The following is a 22,260-nucleotide window of genomic DNA, read 5'->3' as shown; positions in this document are numbered from 1 at the left end:
GTGAAGTTGTTCAGGCAACCCTAGCATTGATTCTACCTATCTGTAAAAGGTCTGATAAGAAGTATTACATGCTAGCCAAGGGCACTGAATTCCTTTTCTCACATCCAACGCCGAATTCATTCGTTGTTGACGTGGTGAATGAATGGGGTAAACTACAATACTATAGAAGTATCCCGTATGATAAAGACTGGAAACGGCTCGACCTATTCGGCCGCAAAGCATACTCTGCTGCGACATTATAATTGAGAATTGCCAACTATGAAGCCCTACTGGAAAATATGATCACAATAATTATGCAAGTCTCTCGGAATTTATAAACTTTATTCCAGATGACAAAAAGGATCAATACAAAGCACTCGTCATAGAGGGCCAACTTATCACCAGAACATTACTCCAAGCTGCCCTTGATTCCACTGATTCTGAAGCAAGATCCATAGCAACAGCAGTCGTTATGAGGAGAGCCTCCTGGCTTCATCTATCCGGTTTCCCAAAGCCGGTGTAGTCCACCATAGAAGACTTACCTTCGAAGGTGCCATACTCTTTGTGGACAGAATGGACATTGCATACCCTGAAAGACCCAAGGGCCACCTTGCAGTGTCTTGTTCCTAGGTGTGTGGATGCCCAGAAATGGCAGACCACTTACCAAACTCCTCAACAGTTCCAACCCCCTCAGTATACTCAGTGGAATAGGTATTACGACCAACAGGGGTGGAAACAGAAAACTTCGAGGAGAAGACAGTCCGCTTCCTCGACTACTAACTCTCAGCCATCAACTGCTAGACAACAGATTTGAAGCCTTGGTCGAGGGCTCGAGAATCCCATCTCTCTCAATGCTGGCACCATCTGTCAATGGCAAAATTTTTGGAGATCGCTTACTTCTCCATTCTGCCCCATCTGGTAGTCCATCAGCACGATAGATGGGTGTTAGAAATCATCAAAACTGGTTACTCCATCCCCCTTACCTGCAAACCCCCTACCCATCCCTTTTCAGGGACCCCTCTCACGAACATCTACTGCGGGAAGAGGTGAACCATCTCATATCCCTGGGAGCAGTAGAACCCGTACCGACAGAGTACAGCGGGAAGGGGTTCTATTCCCACTATTTTCTCTCACAGAATAAAACAGGAGGTTGGAGACCTATGTAGATTTACGGCAACTAAACAAGTTTGTAAAAACACAGAGATTCAAAATGGTCACACTAGGCACCATAATCCCAGCATTAGAGAAGGTGGACTTGTTCTCGGCCTTCGACCTACAGGACGCATATTTTCATATATCGATCCATCCCTCACATCGGAAATTTCTGCAGTTCACAATAGCACAGAATCACTTTCAGTACAAAGTTCTACCATTCCGCCTTCCCACTGCACTGTGAGTATTTTCCAAAGTACTCGCCGTAGTAGCGGCCTACGTTCGCAGACAGGGAATAATGATATTCCCATACTTGGACGACTGCCTGCTGAAAGCACCAGTACTGCAGCCAGCCATATGTTCCGCCCAACGTACAATACATCTCTTTATCTCCTTAGGACTTCAAATAAACTTACAAAAGTCTACCCTAACACCTGTCCAGTACCTGGAATTCATTGGAGTGGACCTCGATTCCCTGAGAGCAACTGCCTCTCCCAACAAAGCACTTTCTGACTTTAACCGCCTTAAACTTAACAGCGCGGAACGGCCCGCAGGTGTCTGCCAGAACTTGCCTGCAACTCCTAGGCCACATGGCCGCCATGACCTTCGTCGTCCAACATGCAAGGCTACACGTGCGGTGCCTTCAAGCCTGGTTACGGACAAATTATGCTCCCCGCAGGCACAGCATAAACAAACTCCTCACTATGCCGAATGCAGTCAAGGACTCCCTGCTATGGTGGACCAATCCGGCCAGTGTCTGCAGGGTGTGCAGTTTCTGCAGAATCTGCCAGCGCTCACCATCACCACAGATGCATCCTTCCTAGGCTGGGGGGCACATCTCGAAGCACATTCTATATAGGCCCACTGGTCTCCAGCAGAGTCCCAGCTTCATTTCAACCTGCTGGAACTCCCAAGCGGTTCAAAATGCCTGTTCTCATTTCCTACCACTAATCCAAAACAAAATGGTAGAGATCCTCGCGAACAATGTAGCCACTGTGTTTTACATAAACAGACGAGGAGTGCAGTCACACTCCCTAATGTACGGAAGCCATGCATCTTTGGCATGGTGCATCAAACACAATGTCCATGTTATAGCTTTGTACCTTCCTGGCTTCCAGAACAACACAGTAGATACCTTGAGCAGGAAGTTTTTATTGAGACCACGAATGGGAGCTGAACACACGGGTCATCCAAGATATTTTCCAGATGTGGAGGTTCCCAAAGATAGACCTCTTTGCAACCGCACACAACTTCAAATGCCCCCAGTTCTACTCCAGAACAGGACTCCGTCGACACTCTCTGGGCGACGCCTTCCTCATCAAGTGGAACGCCCCCCCTCCTGTATGCCTTTCCCTCCCACCCCCCTCCTAGCCCATGTACTCCACAAGATAAAGCAAGATGGATCCAGAGAGATCCTCATAGCTCCCACATGGACATGACAAACCTGGTACCCTTACCTTCTCCACATGTTGGTCTGTCCCCCCGTATGCTCCTGCTTCTGCCTCGACTTCTGTTGCAGGATGCAGAGAGCATCCTCCATCCAGAACCTCAAAGTCTGGTTACTACATGAATCTCAGGATCTGAAATGACATGTTCACAGAAGTTCAAAACATATTATTAAACAGCCGTAGGCAACTACCCAACACTCCTACAGACATAAGTGGAAACTATTCGAATCATGGTACCAACGCAAACAGATGGCACCTGTGTCAGCCTCCTTACCTCTTATTTTAGACTACCTACTGGAACTTAACCGGGACTTTCCATGAGTTCCACCCATGTACACCTGTTGGCCATCATGACATTTCATCATAAAGTCAACAAATTCTCTATTTTCATGCATCCCATCACTAAACCCCTCTTAAATGGTCTCTCCAGCTCCCATCTGGAAGTGAGAAAACCCACCCCACCATGGGACCTCAGCCTAGTCCTCCATGCCTTCACCGAGCCCCCTTTTGAGCCTTTAGCTACAAGCTCCTTACTACACCTCTCTGTGAAGGTTGCATTTCTAGTGGTCATTACATCGGCCAGGCAGATAGGAGAACTAGCTGCTCTCATTAGGGATCCACCCTATATGATCTTTTTTAAAGATAAAGTATCTTCAGACCCCATCCTAAGCTTTTGCCTAAGGTGGCTTCATCGTTTCACCTTAACCAGCCTATATACTTACCTACATTTTTTCCAAAACCACTTACAGACAGTAGACAATCCAGAGTACACTACTTGGACGTCTGCAGGGCTCTCGCCTTTTATGTTGATAGAATAAAACCTTTTCGCAAATCTCCAAAATTATTCATTTCTATCACCGAATGCTGTAAAGAGCACACCATTTCCAACAACGCCTATTCAAATGGATATCAGACTGCATCTTACTCTTTATCTCCAGTATAAATAACAACCCCCTACTGGGATCCGTATGCGTTCTACGAGGAGTCTTTCAACCTCTGTAGCATTTCTCAACAACATCCCTATTGCGGAAATCTTAGGACCACAACCTGGATCTCCCCGCACGCTTTTACACAACGCTATGCGTTGCAACACGCATCTTCTGATGCCCTCTTTGGTCACACATTGTTTTCATCTGCTACGACTTCAACTCCGAAGCCCCCTCCTTCCACCGGAGGGCACTGCTCTGAAGTCACCTAAAGTGAAGCACTCACAGGGACACCACTAGAAGAAGAAGAAGAGGAAGTTACTCACCTTGTGCGGTAACAGGTTCTTTGAGATGTGTGTCCCTGTGGGTGCTCCACTGCCCGCCCTCCTCCCCTCTGCTTTGGAGTTCTATCATATACAGACTCTGCAGTGGAGAAGGAACGGGGGCATATGGGGGTTGGTCGCACAGCACCAGTTAACCACCTGAAGCAGCGTGAGACGGAGACTGTGCTTGTACACCCCAACGGGGGCACTGGTACCACAAATCTCTGGCTATGAGCGCAGGGGCGCAATGACACCTAAAGTGGAGCACCCACAGGGGGACACATCTTGAACCTCTGTTACTGCACGAGGTGAGTAACTTCCTCGTCTTGGTCATATAATTTAGAATAAGTGAGTATTTTTTAAAATATAACATGTAAAAATTGTGTATTTGTTAGGTGAACAAATCCTGTTTGTTTGCAGGTTTAAAGAACACATACAAAATAATTTGCCTCGAGACCTTCTAACTCCTGAGCAGTTTATTCAGCTGCGCCGGGAATTGGCATCTGTCAATGGCCATAGTGGGGATGATGCACCACCCGGAGATGACCTTCCTTCTGGAATTGAGGACATAACTGACCCTGCAAAGGTAAATGTGCAGGCGAGGTTGAGGAACACCTTTGCATGTTTGTTCAATCTGCTGCTGCTGAGAGGAGAGTTTTCTTTTATTTGCACGTAGTGTACTATGTTTTTGGCTGAGCTGATACCATAGTGTAGAGTGTCATCTCCTATATGTGAGCCAAAGAGCAGCAGTTAGTGTGTGATGGACAAGAAGAGATCTCCCTTAGACTACTTAGGTTTGAAAGCAATGCAATTAACATTTTAATATTAAAAGTGATCTACAAAATTTTAGCAGAGTGTTGACTCTTTCAAATAAATGGGATAAGAGTTACAGCATGTTTTGTGAGGTTTTTTTTTAATATATTTATTTAGTAATGTCCTGTGCAGATCCGTGCTCCTTGAAGGGCATGCAAAAGCGTGGAACCAGCTAGAAAGAAGTGCCCATTTGGGGTTGTACCAAACTAAAGATGGAATCCTATTTGGATATGACACATGTCAGATTAATATCACTTCAGAAATTAAGAGGCGGACCATTGGATCCAAGACCTCCTCAGGTCCATTACACTGAGAGCTAAGACCATGTGCACTCTTATCCCACTTGTTCAGGACAGCACCTGAAGTAGCTGTGTATCTTTTATCTTTTAATTTACGCAGATCACATCAATAATACAATACAATTGTAAACTTGATATTTTACAGACCAGTATTAATCACTTGCTTTTATCATGTATCTTTAGCTAATCACTGAAATAGAAAACATGAGACATAGAATCCAAGAGATTCATCAAGAAATGTTCAATCACAATGAACATGAAGTCAGCAAGAGGTGGACCTTTGAAGAAGGAGTAAGTTTTCTTGTGATAGCCTTTTTTGTATGAAAGGCAGCGTGGTCTAAAGGCATGAACATGGGACTGGGAACCAGAAACTCCTGGTGTTTCTAATTCTGACTGAATTACTGTAAAGCTTTGGGCAAATAATTGGTTTTACCCTCATTTCCTTGGTTTTCCCATCTTCAATAAGAGTACTTTTTTAAAATCTACCAACATTAATAACTAATTCTCACAGCATCTCTGTGAGGTAGGTAATAAGTTTTACTTTGAGAGAGGCAACGCGGGGAAAATACATTTTACTAAGTGTGTAAACTTTACATATAGTGTCTTTTTTGTACCATGTATAAGAAAGAGGGTACTGCTTCATAAATGTGGTATATTGCAGAATTAAAACTAGTCAATAAAAAGAAAAACTTCTTAAAATTAAGTTGTCAGCAAGATAGAAATTGTAAAGAGTCCAACTAGGTGCCAAAATCTGATACTGCTCTGTTGAGAATTTTAGTTGTGAAATTCTGTTGAGACTGGCAAAAACTAACTCATGGGTCGGCAACCTTTCAGAAGTGGTGTGCCAAGTCTTAGTTCCTTCACTCTAATTTGAGGTTTCGCGTACCAGTCATATATTTTGACGTTTTTAGAAGGTCTCTTTCTAGAAGTCTGTAATATATAACTAAACTGTTGTTGTTGTATGTAAAGTAAATAAGGTTTTTAAAATGTTTAGGAAGCTTCTTTTAAAATTAAATTAAAATGCAGAGCCCCCGGGACTGGTGGCCAGAGCCCGGGCAATGTGAGTGCCGCTGAAAATCAGCTCACGTGCCACAGGTTGCCTACCCCTGAACTAACTATTCATCCAATCACACCAAGTTGTGCTGCATGCTTTATAACAAACAGTAATTAAACTAAGCAGTCAATCAAAACAGGCATATGAAATTGTATATATTCAGTGAAGCCGAGTTACTTTTGCAACTTCAACTTCTGAATTCTTCATACATTTACCATGTAAACATAACAGGACATTATTTTTGCCTTCAATTTTCTTTGTTTTTAAAGAGGAAGAACTTGCCTATGTCTAATGTTTGCATTTAAGTGGTCTCAAATTGGGCTATGACGTTCACGTTTCATTAAAGGGAATGGGAGACATGGGGAATTCCTGCTCTTGCTGCTGTTTATCTGGCAGTAGTTTTCTGTTGGTTTGAACTAGCAGTTGTATTATTTCACATGGACATTGTGACATGGGCAGGGATGGTGTCCCTAGCCTCTATTTGCCAGAAGCTGGGAATGGGCGATGGGATGGATCACTTGATGATTACCTGTTCTGTTCATTCCCTCTGGGGCACCTGGCATTGACCACTGTCAGAAGACAGGATACTGGACTAAATGGACCATTGGTCTGACCCAGTGTGGCCGCTCTTATGTTCTTATATTCTTATGGGGAAAAAAATGATTTTAAATGGAAAGCTCATCATGAACAAAACAGTGGAGAAGGTACTCCAGAGCAAATAAGTGTAGGTCAAGCAGTGTATAAAGCCGCATTAAGCTCTTTCTTGCATTGCAAGGATTCTAGTCCATGTTTTTGAGTTCTCTGTTCTGTGTTTGAGCAGCGCAAGGTCTGTACGACCTTACAGTGGTCTGTAGTAGCCATAAAGGCTCAAAAACCAGAGGGGAGGCCTGACCATGGGTCCCCCCTTTCCTTGCCAGGCCAGCAGGTTAGAGGGTGTATGGTATACAGGGCTTGCTATATACCAGTGCAGGATCACCCTTGCGCCAGGGTGAATGCTTCCTTTTGGGGACCATAGTATGCTGTCAGTACAGTGCAAAGTGGCCATGCCTGATCTGAGGATCCTGATCAAAATTTTTACATAAGAATGGCCTTACTGGGTCAGATCAATGGTTCATTCTAGCCCAGTATCCTGTCTTCAGACAGGGGCTAATGCCAGGTTTTTGGAGGGAATGAACAGATCAGCAATCATCAAGTGATCCATCCCCTGTCGTCTGCTTCCAGCTTTTGGCAATCAAAGGCTATGGACACCCAGCGCATGGGGCTGATTCCCTGATCATGCTGGCTAATACCCATTGATGGACCTATCCTCCATGAATGTATCTAGTTCTTTTTTGAACCCCGCTATAGTTTTGGCCTTCACAACATCCCCTGGCAATGAGTTCCACAGGTTGACTGCGTTGTGTGAAGAAGTACTTCCTTTTGTTTGTTTTATTTTATTGGGTGTTCCCTGGTTCTTGTGTTATGTGAAGGTGTACATAACATTCCTTATTCATTTTTTTTCTCCACACCCGTTCTTGATTTTATAGACCTCTGTCATATCTCCCCTTAGTCTCTTACAGGTTCTTAATGCTGCTATGTTTGAATTGCAGACAAGGCAGAGGACTGATTAATTACTAACAGCATTACTGTTGTGGGTAATTTATTTAAAAAAAGATTATTTTGGAAAAGCTGTTTTTACAAGACCTAGATTTTGGCCGAAACTTGAATTGGCAATTACAGTAACCCTTTAAAATTAGTCATACCCTGAAGTCCATTGAGATTTGGACGTTTGAATAGCCTACATAAGATTATTATTCTGAAAAGTCAGAGGGCTTGGTATAAATTCCAGTATAAAGTAACATCCAAACCGTTTATCTTGCTGTGTGTTTTTGAACAAGTTGTTGAATTTGACTCCCATGTTGTTCATCTGTTGCAGATAAAACGACCTTACTTCCATGTAAAACCTTTGGAGAAAGCCCAGTTGAAAAACTGGAGAGAATACTTAGAATCTGAGATAGAAAATGGGACACATGAACGAGTTGTGGTCCTCTTTGAAAGATGTGTTATTTCATGTGCCCTCTATGAGGACTTCTGGATTAAGGTAAGGGAAGGGATTTACTAACTAATTCTTCCTGATTGCAAACATTGATCTAGTGACTAACCTTTTGTACTCTTGTTGAATGTTGTTCATATATAACTATATCTGTTGCATTAGGAGATGGTCTGCTTGCAACCAGATTTGACTGCTGCATATGCCAACTTCGTTGCCTCTCTACGTCCTTCCTTACAGAAACTAGTCTAGTGGTTCAATAAAGGTGCTGAATGGGTTTAAACAAAAGAATTTTATCGTTCTGTCATGTATTTAAAGACCAAAAATAAGCTTTAAATTATTCAATCTATACTCTGTTTTCAAATGTAGTATGCCAAGTATATGGAGAATCACAGTATTGAAGGAGTGAGACATGTCTACAGCAGGGCCTGTACAATACACCTTCCTAAGAAACCAATGGTTCATATGCTATGGGCTGCCTTTGAAGAACAGCAGGGTAAGGCTTTTCTAGTTAAATTAGACTTTTGATTGTTGCTGGCAGTGATTTTTTTTAAGAGTTGATGGATGCATGGTGTCTGCATTAAATATTTACCCAACATTTTTAGGAAACATAAATGAAGCAAGAAGAATTTTGAAAACATTTGAAGAGTGTGTTCTGGGACTTGCAATGGTTCGCTTGCGAAGAGTTAGCTTAGAACGCCGACATGGAAACATGGAAGAAGCTGAACACCTGCTTCAGGAAGCTGTTAAGAATGCTAAATCAAGCGGTGAATCGTCATTTTATGCCATCAAGTTAGCACGACATCTTTTCAAAGTTCAGAAGAACCTTCCAAAAGCAAGAAAAGTGCTGTTGGAAGCCATTGAGAGAGACAAAGTATGTGTTTCCTGAAGGCTTTATAAACAGTCCTGTGATATTTAATTTCCTCTTCCTTTTAGTCAGTGCATTAAAACACGGCAACAATGATGACAGGTTTTCAGACTGTATGTAAAGCATTTTATTGCCACATGGAGACACCAGTCCCTCTAAGCTGACGTTGCCAGATTTGCAGGTTATGAATCTTGCCTTTTTCACCCTTCAGATGGCATCCATGATTCCCCTAGTGTTCTGAGACATCTTTGTTTTTCTCTGTCCTGCTCCCTTTCAAACATAACGAACAATGCAGGAATGCTGACATTGCATGGAAGGAATTTATTAAATACCATCGGTAGTGTTAGCGCGGGACCACTTTATTTGGGCGCCAGCACTGCTTGGGCTTCGAGCCCTCATGCTAATCACAAGGATACACATACCCTCAGATTTACTGTAGACCATGGGCGTCTGACCTGTGTCATTTTATAGACAAACAGCACCTATGCTTACACTTTAGGACAGGAAACCTTTGTACTGACTACACTATAACATCTATTTACAATGTAGGACGCTCTGGTGCGCAGAGCTGTTGAACTGATTAGAAAGAAATGCTGGAGATGTACTTGGACAAACACTATTTTACAATAAACTATAACTTTTTTCCACAGGAGAACACTAAATTATATCTCAACTTACTTGAAATGGAGTATAGTGGGGATCTTAAACAAAATGAAGAAAACATCCTCACATGTTTTGACAAAGCTGTCAATGGTGCATTGTCTATAAAAATGAGGATTACGTTTTCTCAGCGAAAAGTGGAATTTCTGGAAGATTTTGGTTCTGACGTCAACAAGTAAGATTTAATCTACACTATGACTGTAATGGGGTCACCAAATGAGGTGCTGTTTATAACTTCGGGAGAAGAGTTTGTTAGCTATACTCCTTAAACTACTATTTTAGCACTGCAGTTATGACACTGTTAGAGTTGAGGACAGACAAATTCATACTAAGTTCCTATTTTCAGGTATTAGCAACTTTCTGGAAAAGCTGCCATTTTGTCCCATGCTTGTTCTCAGCTCAAAAGAGTGTTGTCTTTTTGTTTGAAAGCTGTGGTAAGAGACCATTTGTCTAGGCTTTATAGTGGGGGATACTCTTGAAAGAGGACACGAAAAAAAGTGTTCAATGCCTTTTTTTTTTTTTTAACTCTAAGATAGGCAGTTGTGGGTGAAGTTAAATTTTCAAACTTGCCCTAACTTGGCTTATCCTTGAGGACTAGTATCATTAATGTGTTCAGAAATCACAGGCTTTCTAATTGTATGCTGTGCATTGAGCCTTCTCTGGGCATCAGACATTTACAAAAATGCAACTTTTAATTGAATACTTCTTATCCTCTTCATTCTCAATATTACCATGAAGTGTAATTTTCCTGTTTTTGGCTTGGATTTCCCAAGCCATAAGTTAGCTTTTCTGCATTGCATGTTGCCAATAATAGCCTATGGTAAAATTCTGCCTTCTTATATGCACTGAGTTTCATGGGAACTATGCATGTAACTCACAGGAAGGAAACTGGCTAAGAGAAGGCATGCTTTTAGGTTCTGATATGGTGCTGCAGGGCAAAATATCTGAGATGTGCTGAACGAAAAGAACAGGGATGGAACTCCAGACCTACTTGTGTCAAAGGAGGTGGCTGATGGAAGAAGCAGTTTTGGTCTGTCAACTTTTGAACTGCAGTAGTAAGACGAATCTGAACCAGCAGCTGAGCCTATATTAAATGAAATTAAAATATAAATGAAATATCTAGGAAACATAAAAATTGTTTTTGCGCCTATTGAAAGATGGGCTGCTTTATACACTGTTACTTGATAGCTATATGGCTCTTCATGCAGCACTGAATTCCTCTATTTTTCATATTATTTGTGAAAGGTCTTTAGATATTTATATGAATTATAGCAACACATGTAAAACACCATGCACATTTATGGTGCAGTATAAATGCTTAATATAAACACAACTGTAAGTAATGGTAGGTTGGTATTTTTGTGGGGGGAAAATGTCTTCACATGCCACTGAAAATGTTCTTCTTCACTATATTAACATACACATTTGAATACATGCTGTGCATTATGAAAATAATTGAAACTAGCAAGCTTTTTGGTCTTCCTCACTTCATAGTGGATAGCTTTAATCTTGGTCTTAATTTGATTTAAAAAATTAGTTTACCTTTCCATAGTTTCATAGTAATACAGAATTTTTACAGTCTGAAATAGACATTCTTAACAATTGTCACTATAAAACATCCTTTGATTGACAATGGATAGAAGATGTACAGATTGGTAGCCTAATTATGTACAGGCTGTACTGTTTTGAAAATTTAACATGCATGCTAAATAAAGTTTGTGGGGTGTGTGTGTGTTTTTTTCCCCCCCAGGCTTTTGGATGCCTATGATGAACATCAAACACTTCTAAAAGAGCAGGATTCTTTAAAAAGGAAAGCAGAAAATGGGTATGAACTGTATTCACCTCATGCTCCTAAGTCAATTAATAGTTCGTGCAATAGTGGTATTGCTTTGAATTCCCGGGTAGCAAAGACAGGATCCTGGGGTATTGTAGAAGTGTATAGACTGTGTGTGTAGTGTATCTGGAACAAAACATTTTGAAATGTTTCTAAAACATTTCAGAGAATGTCACTGACTGCCCCATACTCATCATTAAGTATTTTGGGTTTTTCAAGTTCAGTTGTTTTTTAAAGACCTTTAAACTATTTTGGGCTTTGTACTCTCTTCCCAGGAGGCCTAAAAGAAAAGGGAGTGGTGCTAAATATCAAATAGAGTGTAGCGTATCTAGGTATATCTCTAACTTGACTGTAATGTTTTTTGCCTTAATTTACAGCATTGGCATCCCAAAAGTACTTTAAACTCAAATGCTTGTGCTGAAAGCTGCTAGAATTCCTGGAAATGTGCGTTTAAAAAAAAAAAAAAAAAAAAAAAAAACACACCCAACACCCCCCCCCCCCCCCCCCCCAACCCACCCAATAGAATCATAGAAATGTAGGGCTGGAAGGGACCTCAAGAAGTATCAAGTCCAGCCCCCTGCACTGAGGCAGGATGAAGTAAACCTAAGCCATCCCTTACAGGTGTTTGTCCGACCTGCTCTTAAAATCCTCCAGTGATGGGGATTCCACAACCTCCTTTGGAAGCCTATTCCAGAGCTTAACTACCATTATAGTTAAAAAGCTTTTCCTGCTACCCAACCTAAATCTCCCTTGCTGCAGAGTAAACCCATTACTATTTGTCCTACCCTCAGTGGATATGGAGAACAATTGATCACTGTCTTCTTCATAACATTCCTTAACATGTTTGAAGATTGGTGTGGGAGGGTTGATAACAATCTTCTTTTCTCAGTTTTTTTTAACCTGTCTTCATAAGTCAAGTTTTTCTAAACCTTTTTTCATTTTTGTTGCTCTCTTCTGGACACTCTGTAATTTGTCCAAATCTTTCCTAAAGTGTGGCCCCAGAATTGGACGCAGTACCTCATCAGTGCCGAGCAGAGCAGAACAGTTGCTTCTTGTCTTACATACGACATTCCTGTTAATGTATCCCAGAATATTAGCCTTTTTTGCAACTGCACACACTGTTGATTCATATTTTATTTGTGATCCACTATAACCCCAGGTCCTTTTCAGTAGTACTAGCACCTAAGCCATTGTGTAGTTGTGCATTTGATTTTTTTTCCTTCCTAAATGAAGGATTTTGCATTTGTCTGTATTGAATTTCATCTTGTTTCAGATCAATTCTCCAGTTTGTCAAGGTCATTTTAAATTCAAATTCTATCCTCCAAAGTGCTTGCAACCTATGCCAGTTGGTGTCATCTGCAAATTTTAAGTCATTAATGGGGGTCTCACTGGGGTCAGCCCTGGGTCTGGTACGATTCAATATTTTCATTAGATACACCAGACAATGAACCATTGCTAATTACTCTTTGAGTACTGGCTTTCAACCAGTTTTGCACCCACCTTACAATAATTTCATCTCGACCACATCTTCCTAGTTTATGAGACTGTTTGACATATGTGATATGAGATATGTGGGACTGTCTCAGAAGGCTTACTTAAAATCAAGATATACCATGTCTAATGCTCCCACTCCCACCCCCTACACCAGCAACCCTATCAAAGACGGTAATTAGGTTGGTTTGGCATGATTTGTTCTTGACAAGTCCATGCTAACTATTCCTTGTAACCCTATCTTCCTCTAGGTGCTTACAAATAGATTGTGTAATAATTTGTTCCAGTATCTTTTCAAGTATCAAAGGTAGGCTGACTGGTCTGTAATTCCTTGGGTTCTTTTTGTTCCTCTTTGTATGTTTACCCTTCTCCAGTTGTCTGGGACCTCACCTTTCCTCCAGCAGTTCTCAAAGATAATTGCTAACAGTACCGAGAGTGTTTCAGTTAGTTCCTTAAATACCCTAGGATGATTTTCATCAGGCTCTGCCCATTTGAATACACCCACTTTATCAATATATTCTTTAAGTGTACTTTCCCTACTTTGGCGTGCATTCCTTCCCCATTCTTGTTAATACTGTGTTGAATATCTGATCATCATTAACCTTTTTAGTGAAGACTGAAGCAAAATAGGCACCTCAAAATAAAACACCCCAGCCTTCGTGATGTCATCAGTTATTAGCTTTCCTTCCCCACTAAGGAGAGGACTTACATTTTTCTTCATCTTTCTTTTGCTCCTAAATGTACTTAAAGAATTTCTTCTTATTGCTTCTTGTGTGACTTGCCAAGTGCAACTCATTTTGTGCCTAGCCTGTCTGATTTTGTCCCCATGTGCTACTTTTTTGTTCTCCTGCTTAGCAATTGTCTGATTCCCCTTTTGTAGGATTTCTTTCTGATGTTCATATCCTTAAAAAGCACCCGACGGAGCCATATTGGTCTCTTACAAATCTTCTGTCTTTCTTTCACATGGGGATAGTTTGCTGCTGTGTCTTTAATATTGTCACTTGAAGAAACTGTCAGCTCTTCTAAACTCCTTTTTCCCTTAGATTTTCTTTGCATGGCATCTTACCTACAAGTTCTCTGAGTTTATCACCTGCCTCTTTGAACCTAGTTTAAAGCCCTCCTCCCTATGTGGTAAGTCGATGTTCAAAGATGCTTTCCCTCTTCTTGGTCAGGTGGGTCCCATCTCTTCCCAGAAGAGCATACCATGGTCAAGGAAGCCAAAGCCCTCCCGTTGAGAAAAAAATGGCCATACTGGGTGAGACCAAAGGTCCATCTAGCTCAGTATCCTGTCTTCCGACAGTGGCCCATGCCATGTGCTTCAGAGGGAATGAACAGAACAAGTAACCATCAAGTGATCCATCCCCTGTCGCTCATTCCCTGCTCCTGGTAGACAGAGGCTAGGGACGCTTCAGAGCATGGTTTTGCATCCCTGCCCAATAGCCATTGATGGACCTATCCTCCATGAACTTATCTAGTTCTTTTTTGAAAACTGTGTTAGTCTTGGCCTTCACAACATCCCCTGGCAAATAGTTCCACAGGTTGTCTGTGCGCTGTGTGAAGAAATACTTCCTTTTGTTTGTTTTAAACCTTCTGCTGACACTATTAGCGCAGCCATGCATTCATCTCCAGGATGCACGTGTGCCTGCCCAGGCCCTTACCCTCAACCAGAAGGATGGACAAGAATACATCCTGAGCTCCTGACTCTCACCTTCCTTCCCAGAGCCTGGTAGTCACTGCTGATCTGCTAGTGCACATGTGGATGAGCAGCACAGGGTAGCAATCAGAGGGACAGATAAGCCTCGGCAACCTTTGCATAATATCTTGGATGCAGGCTTCAGGCAAGCAGCCCACCTCCCAGAACATTATATCGGGTTGGCAGATGAATGCCTTTGTTCCCCTCAGCAGTCCCTGAACACCAGTACCCTATACCACCTCCTCTTGGGTGCCATGACTGTGAGCCTCCCAGCCTTAGGGGCTTGTGGTTCCTTGTCCTCAGCTGTTGAGGTCTGCTCCTCGTCTCTCATTGCCAGTACAGTGTACCGTTTGTTCACCTCGATGGATGGGGAACTTGGGTGGAAGGTGGAGCACTACTTACTGCCTGAGGTGGTCAGCAACCAGTCTCCTCCCCCTACAGCAGCTGGTTCTCCATCTTCCTCTTGTGCCACTGTAGTCAACTAGCATCCTCTATCCCAGATGTTTCCACAGGCATCCTATTGATGAAGTCCTTCTGCTCCATGAGCCACCTCCCCCTGCGCATCTCTCACCTGCTTCCTGAGCGATTCCATCGACAGACACCTCTCACACGGGGTGGTTCTTGCGGTCTGGCTTTCATCAGTGGGGCATGCAGGCCTCATTTCCAGCAAGTCAAGACCAGGAAGCCGCCAGAGATGATTGTCTGAAGGCAGAGGAAAAGCTAGCAATGGTGTTGGTGACACATTATTTCCCTCCCATTGCAAGTTCTTCCTTATAGAATACCAGCTGGCTGATTCCCTTAGTCCCCCAGCTGCCTTCATCTCACCAGCCATGAGACTTTCCAAGCGAGAACTTTCACAGTCAGAGGGCTTTCATCCATAGATCTCAAGGTGCTTTACGAAAGAGGTCTGTTTTGATTAAGGAAAATTTTGGCCCTGGTTATCAAGAGTATAAAAGAAGACTAAGTACAATTGAAAATGATTACATCTCCAAAGCGTCTCTAATTATTCCGAATGTTGGTTTTAGATATTCTGGCTGCACAGATCAAATAGCCAAAACTTCAGTCTTAGGATTCCTTTGGAGTAATGAAAAGTCTAGGATGAAAACATCTAACAGTTTACATGTCTAGAAAAATTGAGTGAAAATTATCAAATAGAAGTGACTTCCAAACATCATTTGATCTAGAACAGATTTGTGGGATGTGGTGAATGGATGAAGCCTCTGGATCCTTTCCAGTTTCGCTACATCCTTTTTCTGTGCTGGCGACCAAAATTGGACATAGTACTCCAGATGAGGCCTAGCCAGCGCTGAACAGAGCAGTACATGCCAATGAACAGGAACGTTACCAGCTGGCACTTGACTTGCATAAATTAAACCCCACTAATATGACATACTTAAAATCTAGAATAAACTTCACATAATATTGAAAAGTCAATGAGTAAAAAATGTGTGTTCGTTTTTGGAATAACTTGAAAGTTAATAGAAGTAAATTCTTGAACTCTTGGGAGTAGCAAGGGGTTAATGTACCTGTCTTTAATCCTGCAAACAAAATGTATATCCGAATTCGGGGTAGAAGTCTTGGGTATGACTAGTTGAAAAGCTGTAGGCTGGATTCAGTTGGCCTTTTTACAGATAACCAAAAGAATAATTAAAATGGTCGAAGAATCTTCCAGAAGCTGCATCAAGCATCTTGTGCCAGGACCTGTGACTGGTTAGATTATGAGGTTAAAGTCCCCCGTACAAAATCATTTTTTGGAGCAAGAATTAAATAGAGAACGAGGAAAAATTGTGGAATAACCTGATCCTTAAAACTCTGAAGTGAGGGACGCCAATCTTAAATTAACATGCCTCAAAACAACTTTTACTTCTTTATAAGCCTTTTTAGATTGGAGCTCAGGGATTTTAATCTTTGCTGATGATGCCTGACAGCTACAGGAATCTCAGTAGTTGGTTTGGGACTATTTGTAGGTGAAAGGATACCAGGAGAAAATATCCTTTCAACAAACTAGAGCATTTTAAAGTATGTCCTATATTACCACTGTGTATAATGAGAGCGAGAATATCCATGACCTTACAAAAGACATGGTGTTCAGGATAAGATTAGATGCCAGGAAGGTATTAAACACTGCACAGACTTATTTCCACATTCAGTGTGTGAATGGACGCTGGCCCATGAGGCTGTTCCTTATGAGAGAACACTTGTTTGGCACACGAGAGAACCAGAGGCAAAACCTGGACCCAGAATGCCAGGGGCAAGCCCAGACCTTGCAAAGGTGTGAATCTCTTTTCAGTCCAAACAGTCAATGTGACTACAGCCAGACCTGACTATCTCCAGAAATAGGCCTAGGGGGCAGGGAAATCCATTGACCAAGCACATGTATTCCCTTTCCTTTCAGACAGGCGAGTACTGGGGACAGAGTGCCCCATAGCTACTCCCTGGGCCCCTCCACCTCCCTTCTGCAGCAACTTTCTGACCTTGAAAAAGACACATCACAGCATTGCACACAAGTCTACTTGTGAGAGTTTCAGAGCTTGCCCTTACAAGACTGGAACTGTTTCCAACAAAGGAAAGTGACAGTCCACTCCTCACCCTAAAGTCCTAACCTAAATTGCCAGGCATGGAGGATTACTACATTTAGTTAAAATAACATGGAGTGTGGCATCTCAGGAAGAATTCCTGGAAGTTTGGCCTGGGCAACACTTAAACCTAAAAATGTGTCCTATTTTGAAAGGAGGTGTTCGGTTTAGAAGTGTACTTGGTTACCATCGCCTGTTATTCTTGTATTGGTTAAGAGTGTGCCCCAGATGTTTAGCAATGTTAGAATATTCCCTTCTTCAACAGAAGGGCTTGTTGGCAGAGTCAGGAACTTACGAGTTACAGGGCAGAGACAGGCTGAAGAGCACTGCTGCCAAAAATAACGAATGCTTGGGGTCAAAACTTGATTACCTAAAGCTGAGTAGCTCCATCCATATGTGGGCATCTGAATGAGTAGTTTCTAAGAATTAGGTGCTGCCATCTGCAGCTCCTGTTGACTTCAGCGAAACCAGCATGTGCCTGACCTCCCAAAATTGGATTCCATCTTTGGGCTCCCACCTTAGAAGCCCAGACTTGAAAACGTCACCTTGATTCTTATAAAGTATACAAATACACATTCGTGTAGGAAGTAAAGCTTTTCTAGACAGTGTGTTAAAGTTTGTTAAACAAAATACATTTGTTTAATTTTGCAGATCAGAGGAGCCAGATGAGAAGAAAGCACATACAGATGATGCAACGTTGGCATCTACCCAAATGATGGATGGAGACATGCAAGCAAATCAGGTTGCATATAATTATAATGCATGGTATCAGGTGGGTATGAGGTGATCACTTTCCATGACTGTACATTCTGAATGTATGTGGCTGTTTTACCCCCAAGGACCTTATTTATCTGCAGCTAGATACTTAATGACTCAGATAAAACTCTAGTTCTGCCTTCTTTCCTTTTGCACCCGCACTGCCCCTTTACGTGAATTTGTTCCTCTGTCGTGGGCCAAGAGTGGCAAAGACTGCAATAGCTGGCTCTTGTGTGACTTGACTCTTCTTATATGGGCCTGCTTGCATAAAAAAGACCCCAAAAGTACACAAACAGTGGAGGAAATCAGCCTCTCTTCATGCTGGAATCTTCTGCCCTGCAGGTGGAGGACTACACATTTCTGCAGAAAGGCTATCTCAGGGTTGCCACGTTCGTGAGTTTTTTTTTTTTGTTTTTTTTTTCTTGCCTCAACACTTACCTGAGGTCTGACTTGCTTTTTTACAGTTACTCGTCTGAGAGAAACACAGGATGGCATTGCGCGTGCCTGTGTGGATGCCAGTCTTGGTGTGGGTGCCTCCTGTGCTCCCTCGTGCTCCTGTAGGGGCAGGGCAGCTGCAGCCCTCCCTGAATTTTCTCTCGCTGCCCATGGAAGCAAGACAGAACCTAGCAACTGTCCAATCTGTTAGGCTTTAGCTCCCACTAAACTCTTCAGAACTTTCCAAAATACCTTCTTCTTGCTGTAGAAACAACAGATAAACTATGACCCACTATTGTCCTGAAGTTGGACATGCCCCCATATGGCATGGTTCAACCGCCTACCTAATGGTGGACTCTTAAATCTTCGGGTTTCACGCCTTGCTCTTTCTCCAACGGCCTAATTCTGCTAATGAATGGGCATAGCATATGCCTCTTCTACTTGGGAGTGAATCATGCACCAGATATGTGTTTGGTGTATTCCAATAATTTTCTTTGAGGAGTGCAGGATGCTGAACTGCAGCTCCATTCACTGGCGCAGTCAATGAAGGGCCTCTCTGGATCCAGGAATCAGGTACCAGATAAAACATCTACAAGCACCCCCTCCAGTAGACACAGGATGCCCAAGGCTGGTGGCAAAGCAAATGCAGACATCAGTGTAGCAAAGTCTGGTGTCAAGAGAGGCCACTCCGAACATCAGGGCAGAGACTCTAGGCAGGGCTTGGGGTCTTCCAGGGGAAAGACTGCATAAAGCCTTGAGGGGAGGCAGGGGGATCACTGAGCCCCACACTAAATCTAGAACTAGAGATGGCTCCTTGTTAACCATCACAGCATCACACACTTTGCAACCATCAGCACTGACCCCAGCAACAGTCACTGACGGCCCTGATGCACACGTTTTTGGAGGATTCTGGTCCCATATTGAAAATGACCCTTTTACCGAGACAGCCACTGTCCTGAACCCTGATATAGAGAATGTCATATGCCTTGGCACCACTGCTAGAAGAAATCTATTCTTCCCTACTATCACAGGGACATGTCTTCTCACCTCCCTCAAGCAGGGAATCTTCTCTCCTTGGGCCAACTTGTGAGAGCATGGATAGACCAGGTGACTCTCCTTCTAGGGCCTGCAGCCACATGGGGATTAGTATTGGACTGCCATCATCAGGCAAGCCAGCCATATCCATATGGAACGCTACCATTGATGTCCTGGGTTTACTGGGGTCCTCCTTTGCATAATTCCAGGAGCAGAGCCCCATCCCATTCTAGGAAGAGGATGAGATTGCACTCCTCAATGGCGTGGCTTGCTAGACCACAGACAGTGAGCCAAGAAGAAAGCCAGGAATTCCTGAACATAGGATCAGAGGAGCAACACAATCTTACCTTGCCTTGTAAGGATGTTTCAGCCTAATCACAAGACAAAGCAATGACCCCAGCAGCAGCTGACTTTAGGACATTCTGAAATCTGCTTAAGAGAATAGCTGAGACTGCTGAAATAGATGTCAGTTAACCAAGAGAAATCTCGTAAATTTGATATGTTGATGACACCAAGACCAGCCAGGATTGCCAATTGCAATAACTGAAGTGTGGTTTGACGTAATGCCTTAGTGGGGTTAAACCTCTCTTCACCTGGCCAGGCTTGATGTCAGCAGATTGAATTTACAAGATTTTTTTTTTTTTTTTGTATGACTGACATCTGTTTCAAGAATGTCTGTCTGCTATTCATTGCATCAACCTGCCTCTATCCTGGCCACAGCAAAAGGAGTGGAGAACTGATACCAAGTTGTGCATAAGGCTGTGAATATTTTTATGCCTACCCCATCCTGGGCTTGTTGGCAGACTCAGTGTGAGAAAAGTCTAACAAGCACCCTGAGGGATAAAGACCCAAAGAAACTCTGTTGGGTTGAGAGGAAAGCCTACTCTTCTGCCTTCCTCCGTGTTTGAGTGGCAAACTACAAAGCCCTTGTGGCCAAATATAATTTTCTAACTTGGGACATAGCAACAGCCTGTGTTGTCCAAGCTTCCATCAGAGAACAGGAATGAGCTCAAGGAGGTAATCAGAGAGGTCCAGTTAGGAGCTAAGGTGGCCCTATAAGCAGCCATGGATGGTTCGGACACGGCAGCCAGGTCCATGGCTATCGTGGTTATTATATGAAATGCCTTATGGCTCCAGATGTCAGTGATTCCCAAGAGGTACAGGCCATGATATAGGATCTACTCTTTGAGGGGATGGAATTGTGCAGCCAACACATAGACAATGCTCTGCATTCCTAAGGATCTGAAGACTACCCTGTGCTGCTTGGGAATGTGTACTGTAGCCCCTTAGCATAAACTGTACCATTGCCAACCTCAGATGATAGAGAGGAATCAGTCATATCCCACCAAGCAGCCCGATCATACTCTAAAGATAAAGGCTAGATATGCCAGGACACATCTTCCTCCTCTTTAGTGACACACTCAGCACTAGCGGAACGGTAGTAAATTTGACAGGACTGTTAGGAGTTGTCTTAGGGCTCGTTCAGAACATGTTACCTTTGTAAGTTGCCTTACCCCATTCCACCAGGTGTGGTGTGCCGTAGCATCTGATGAGTGGGTGTGGAGATCAGTGCCCATGGCTGCTCCATCCAATTTCATTCACTGGATCTTTCTCACAAGAGCCTGCTGCAAACAGAAGTAGCTTTGTAGCTTCATCTCGGAGCCAAAGAGGAGGCAGTACCAGAATACAGGGGAAGAGGCTTTTACTTCTGGTATTTATAGAACCATAGAACCATGGGGTTAGAGGGGACCACAAGGGTCATCTAGTCTAACCCCCTGCCAAGATGCAGGATTTGTTGGGGCTAAACAGTCCAAGACAAATGGCTATCCAGCCTCCTTTTGAAAACCTCCAAAAAGGAGCTTCCATGAACTCCCTAGAGGTCTGTTCCATTGTCCTGCTATTCTTACAGTCAGGAAGGTTTTCTTGAGATTTAATCTAAATCTGCTATGCTGTAGTTTGAACCCATTGCCTCTTGTCCTACTCTCTGTGGCAAAGAATGAGTTTTCTCCATCTTTTTGATGGCAGCCTTTCAGGTATTTGAAGACCGTATCTTGTCTTCCCCCTTAATCTCCTCTTTTCTAAACTAAACATTCCCAATTCTTTAACCTTTGCTCATACGGTTTGCATTCTGTCCTTTTGCTCATCTTTGTCACTTGCCTCTGGATCCTTTCCAGTTTCGCTACATCGTTTCTATACATTGGTGACCAAAATTGGACACAGTACTCCACCTGAGGTCTAAGCAGCACTGAGAAGAGCGGTACTAGCACCTCCTGTGACTTGCATGTTATGCCTCTGTTCATGCAACTTAAAATTGCATTTGCTTTTTTTGCAAGAGCATTGCATTGCTGACTCATGTTGAGGTTGTAATCTGCCACAACTCCCAGATCCTTCTAAGCAGTGCTGCTTGCAAGGCAGTTATCCCCCATTCTGTATTTATGCATTTTGTTTTTCTTCCCTAGGTGTAGCACCTCACATTTGTCTTCGTTGAATTTCATTTTGTCGTCTGTTGCCCAGGTCTCCAATTTATCCAGATCTCTCTGGATTTTAGCTCTATCTTCCAGAGTGTTGGCAACCCACTCCCTTCACCCCAATTTTGTCTCACCTGCAAATTTGATCTCTATTCCTACATCCAGGTAATTAATAAAAATGTTAAAGAACACCGGACCCAAAACAGATCTCTGGGAACCCCACTTGAGACCTCTCTCCAATCCAACATCATTCCATTAATAGTTGCTCTTTGTGTGCAGTTAACCAATTATGTATCCACTTACTGGTAGTTCCAGGGAGCTCACATTTCTCCAGCTTACTTATTAGAATGTCACATGGGACTGTGTCAAAAGCCTTGCTGAAATCCAAGTATATTATGTCTACCGCATTCCTCCTATCCAC

The 22,260-nt window shown here is 42.8% G+C and overlaps 1 protein-coding gene, 1 long non-coding RNA gene and 1 other non-coding gene across 8 annotated transcripts in view; 2 read left to right on the top strand and 1 right to left on the bottom strand.

The window, feature by feature from the left end:
• Nucleotides 1–22,260, top strand: part of PRPF39 (pre-mRNA processing factor 39) — a 37,682-nt gene that overhangs the window by 13,475 nt on the left and 1,947 nt on the right. For all 6 annotated transcript variants that reach the window (XM_037901404.2, XM_043549564.1, XM_037901408.2 and 3 more), the window contains 8 exons: nt 4,249–4,414; nt 5,124–5,231; nt 7,910–8,074; nt 8,393–8,519; nt 8,629–8,897; nt 9,542–9,726; nt 11,302–11,376; nt 17,797–17,917. In XM_037901404.2, coding sequence (XP_037757332.1) covers nt 4,249–4,414; nt 5,124–5,231; nt 7,910–8,074; nt 8,393–8,519; nt 8,629–8,897; nt 9,542–9,726; nt 11,302–11,376; nt 17,797–17,917 — 1,216 coding nt within the window. The remainder of the gene's footprint in view (nt 1–4,248; nt 4,415–5,123; nt 5,232–7,909; nt 8,075–8,392; nt 8,520–8,628; nt 8,898–9,541; nt 9,727–11,301; nt 11,377–17,796; nt 17,918–22,260) is intronic.
• Nucleotides 305–4,250, bottom strand: LOC119566489. Its single transcript, XR_005225670.2, has 2 exons — nt 2,589–4,250; nt 305–843 (listed from the first exon to the last, which is right to left on the bottom strand). It is a non-coding gene; the product is annotated as an uncharacterized LOC119566489 (long non-coding RNA).
• LOC114021069 lies at nt 8,976–9,063 on the top strand. Its single transcript, XR_003565723.1, has one exon. It is a non-coding gene; the product is annotated as a small nucleolar RNA SNORD127 (small nucleolar RNA).

Source organism: Chelonia mydas, chromosome 6 (assembly GCF_015237465.2).
Source record: "Chelonia mydas isolate rCheMyd1 chromosome 6, rCheMyd1.pri.v2, whole genome shotgun sequence".
NCBI classification, from domain to species: Eukaryota; Metazoa; Chordata; order Testudines; family Cheloniidae; genus Chelonia; species Chelonia mydas.
The sequence above is the reverse complement of the archived record's forward strand: the minus strand, read 5'-3'. Positions and strand labels throughout refer to the sequence as shown.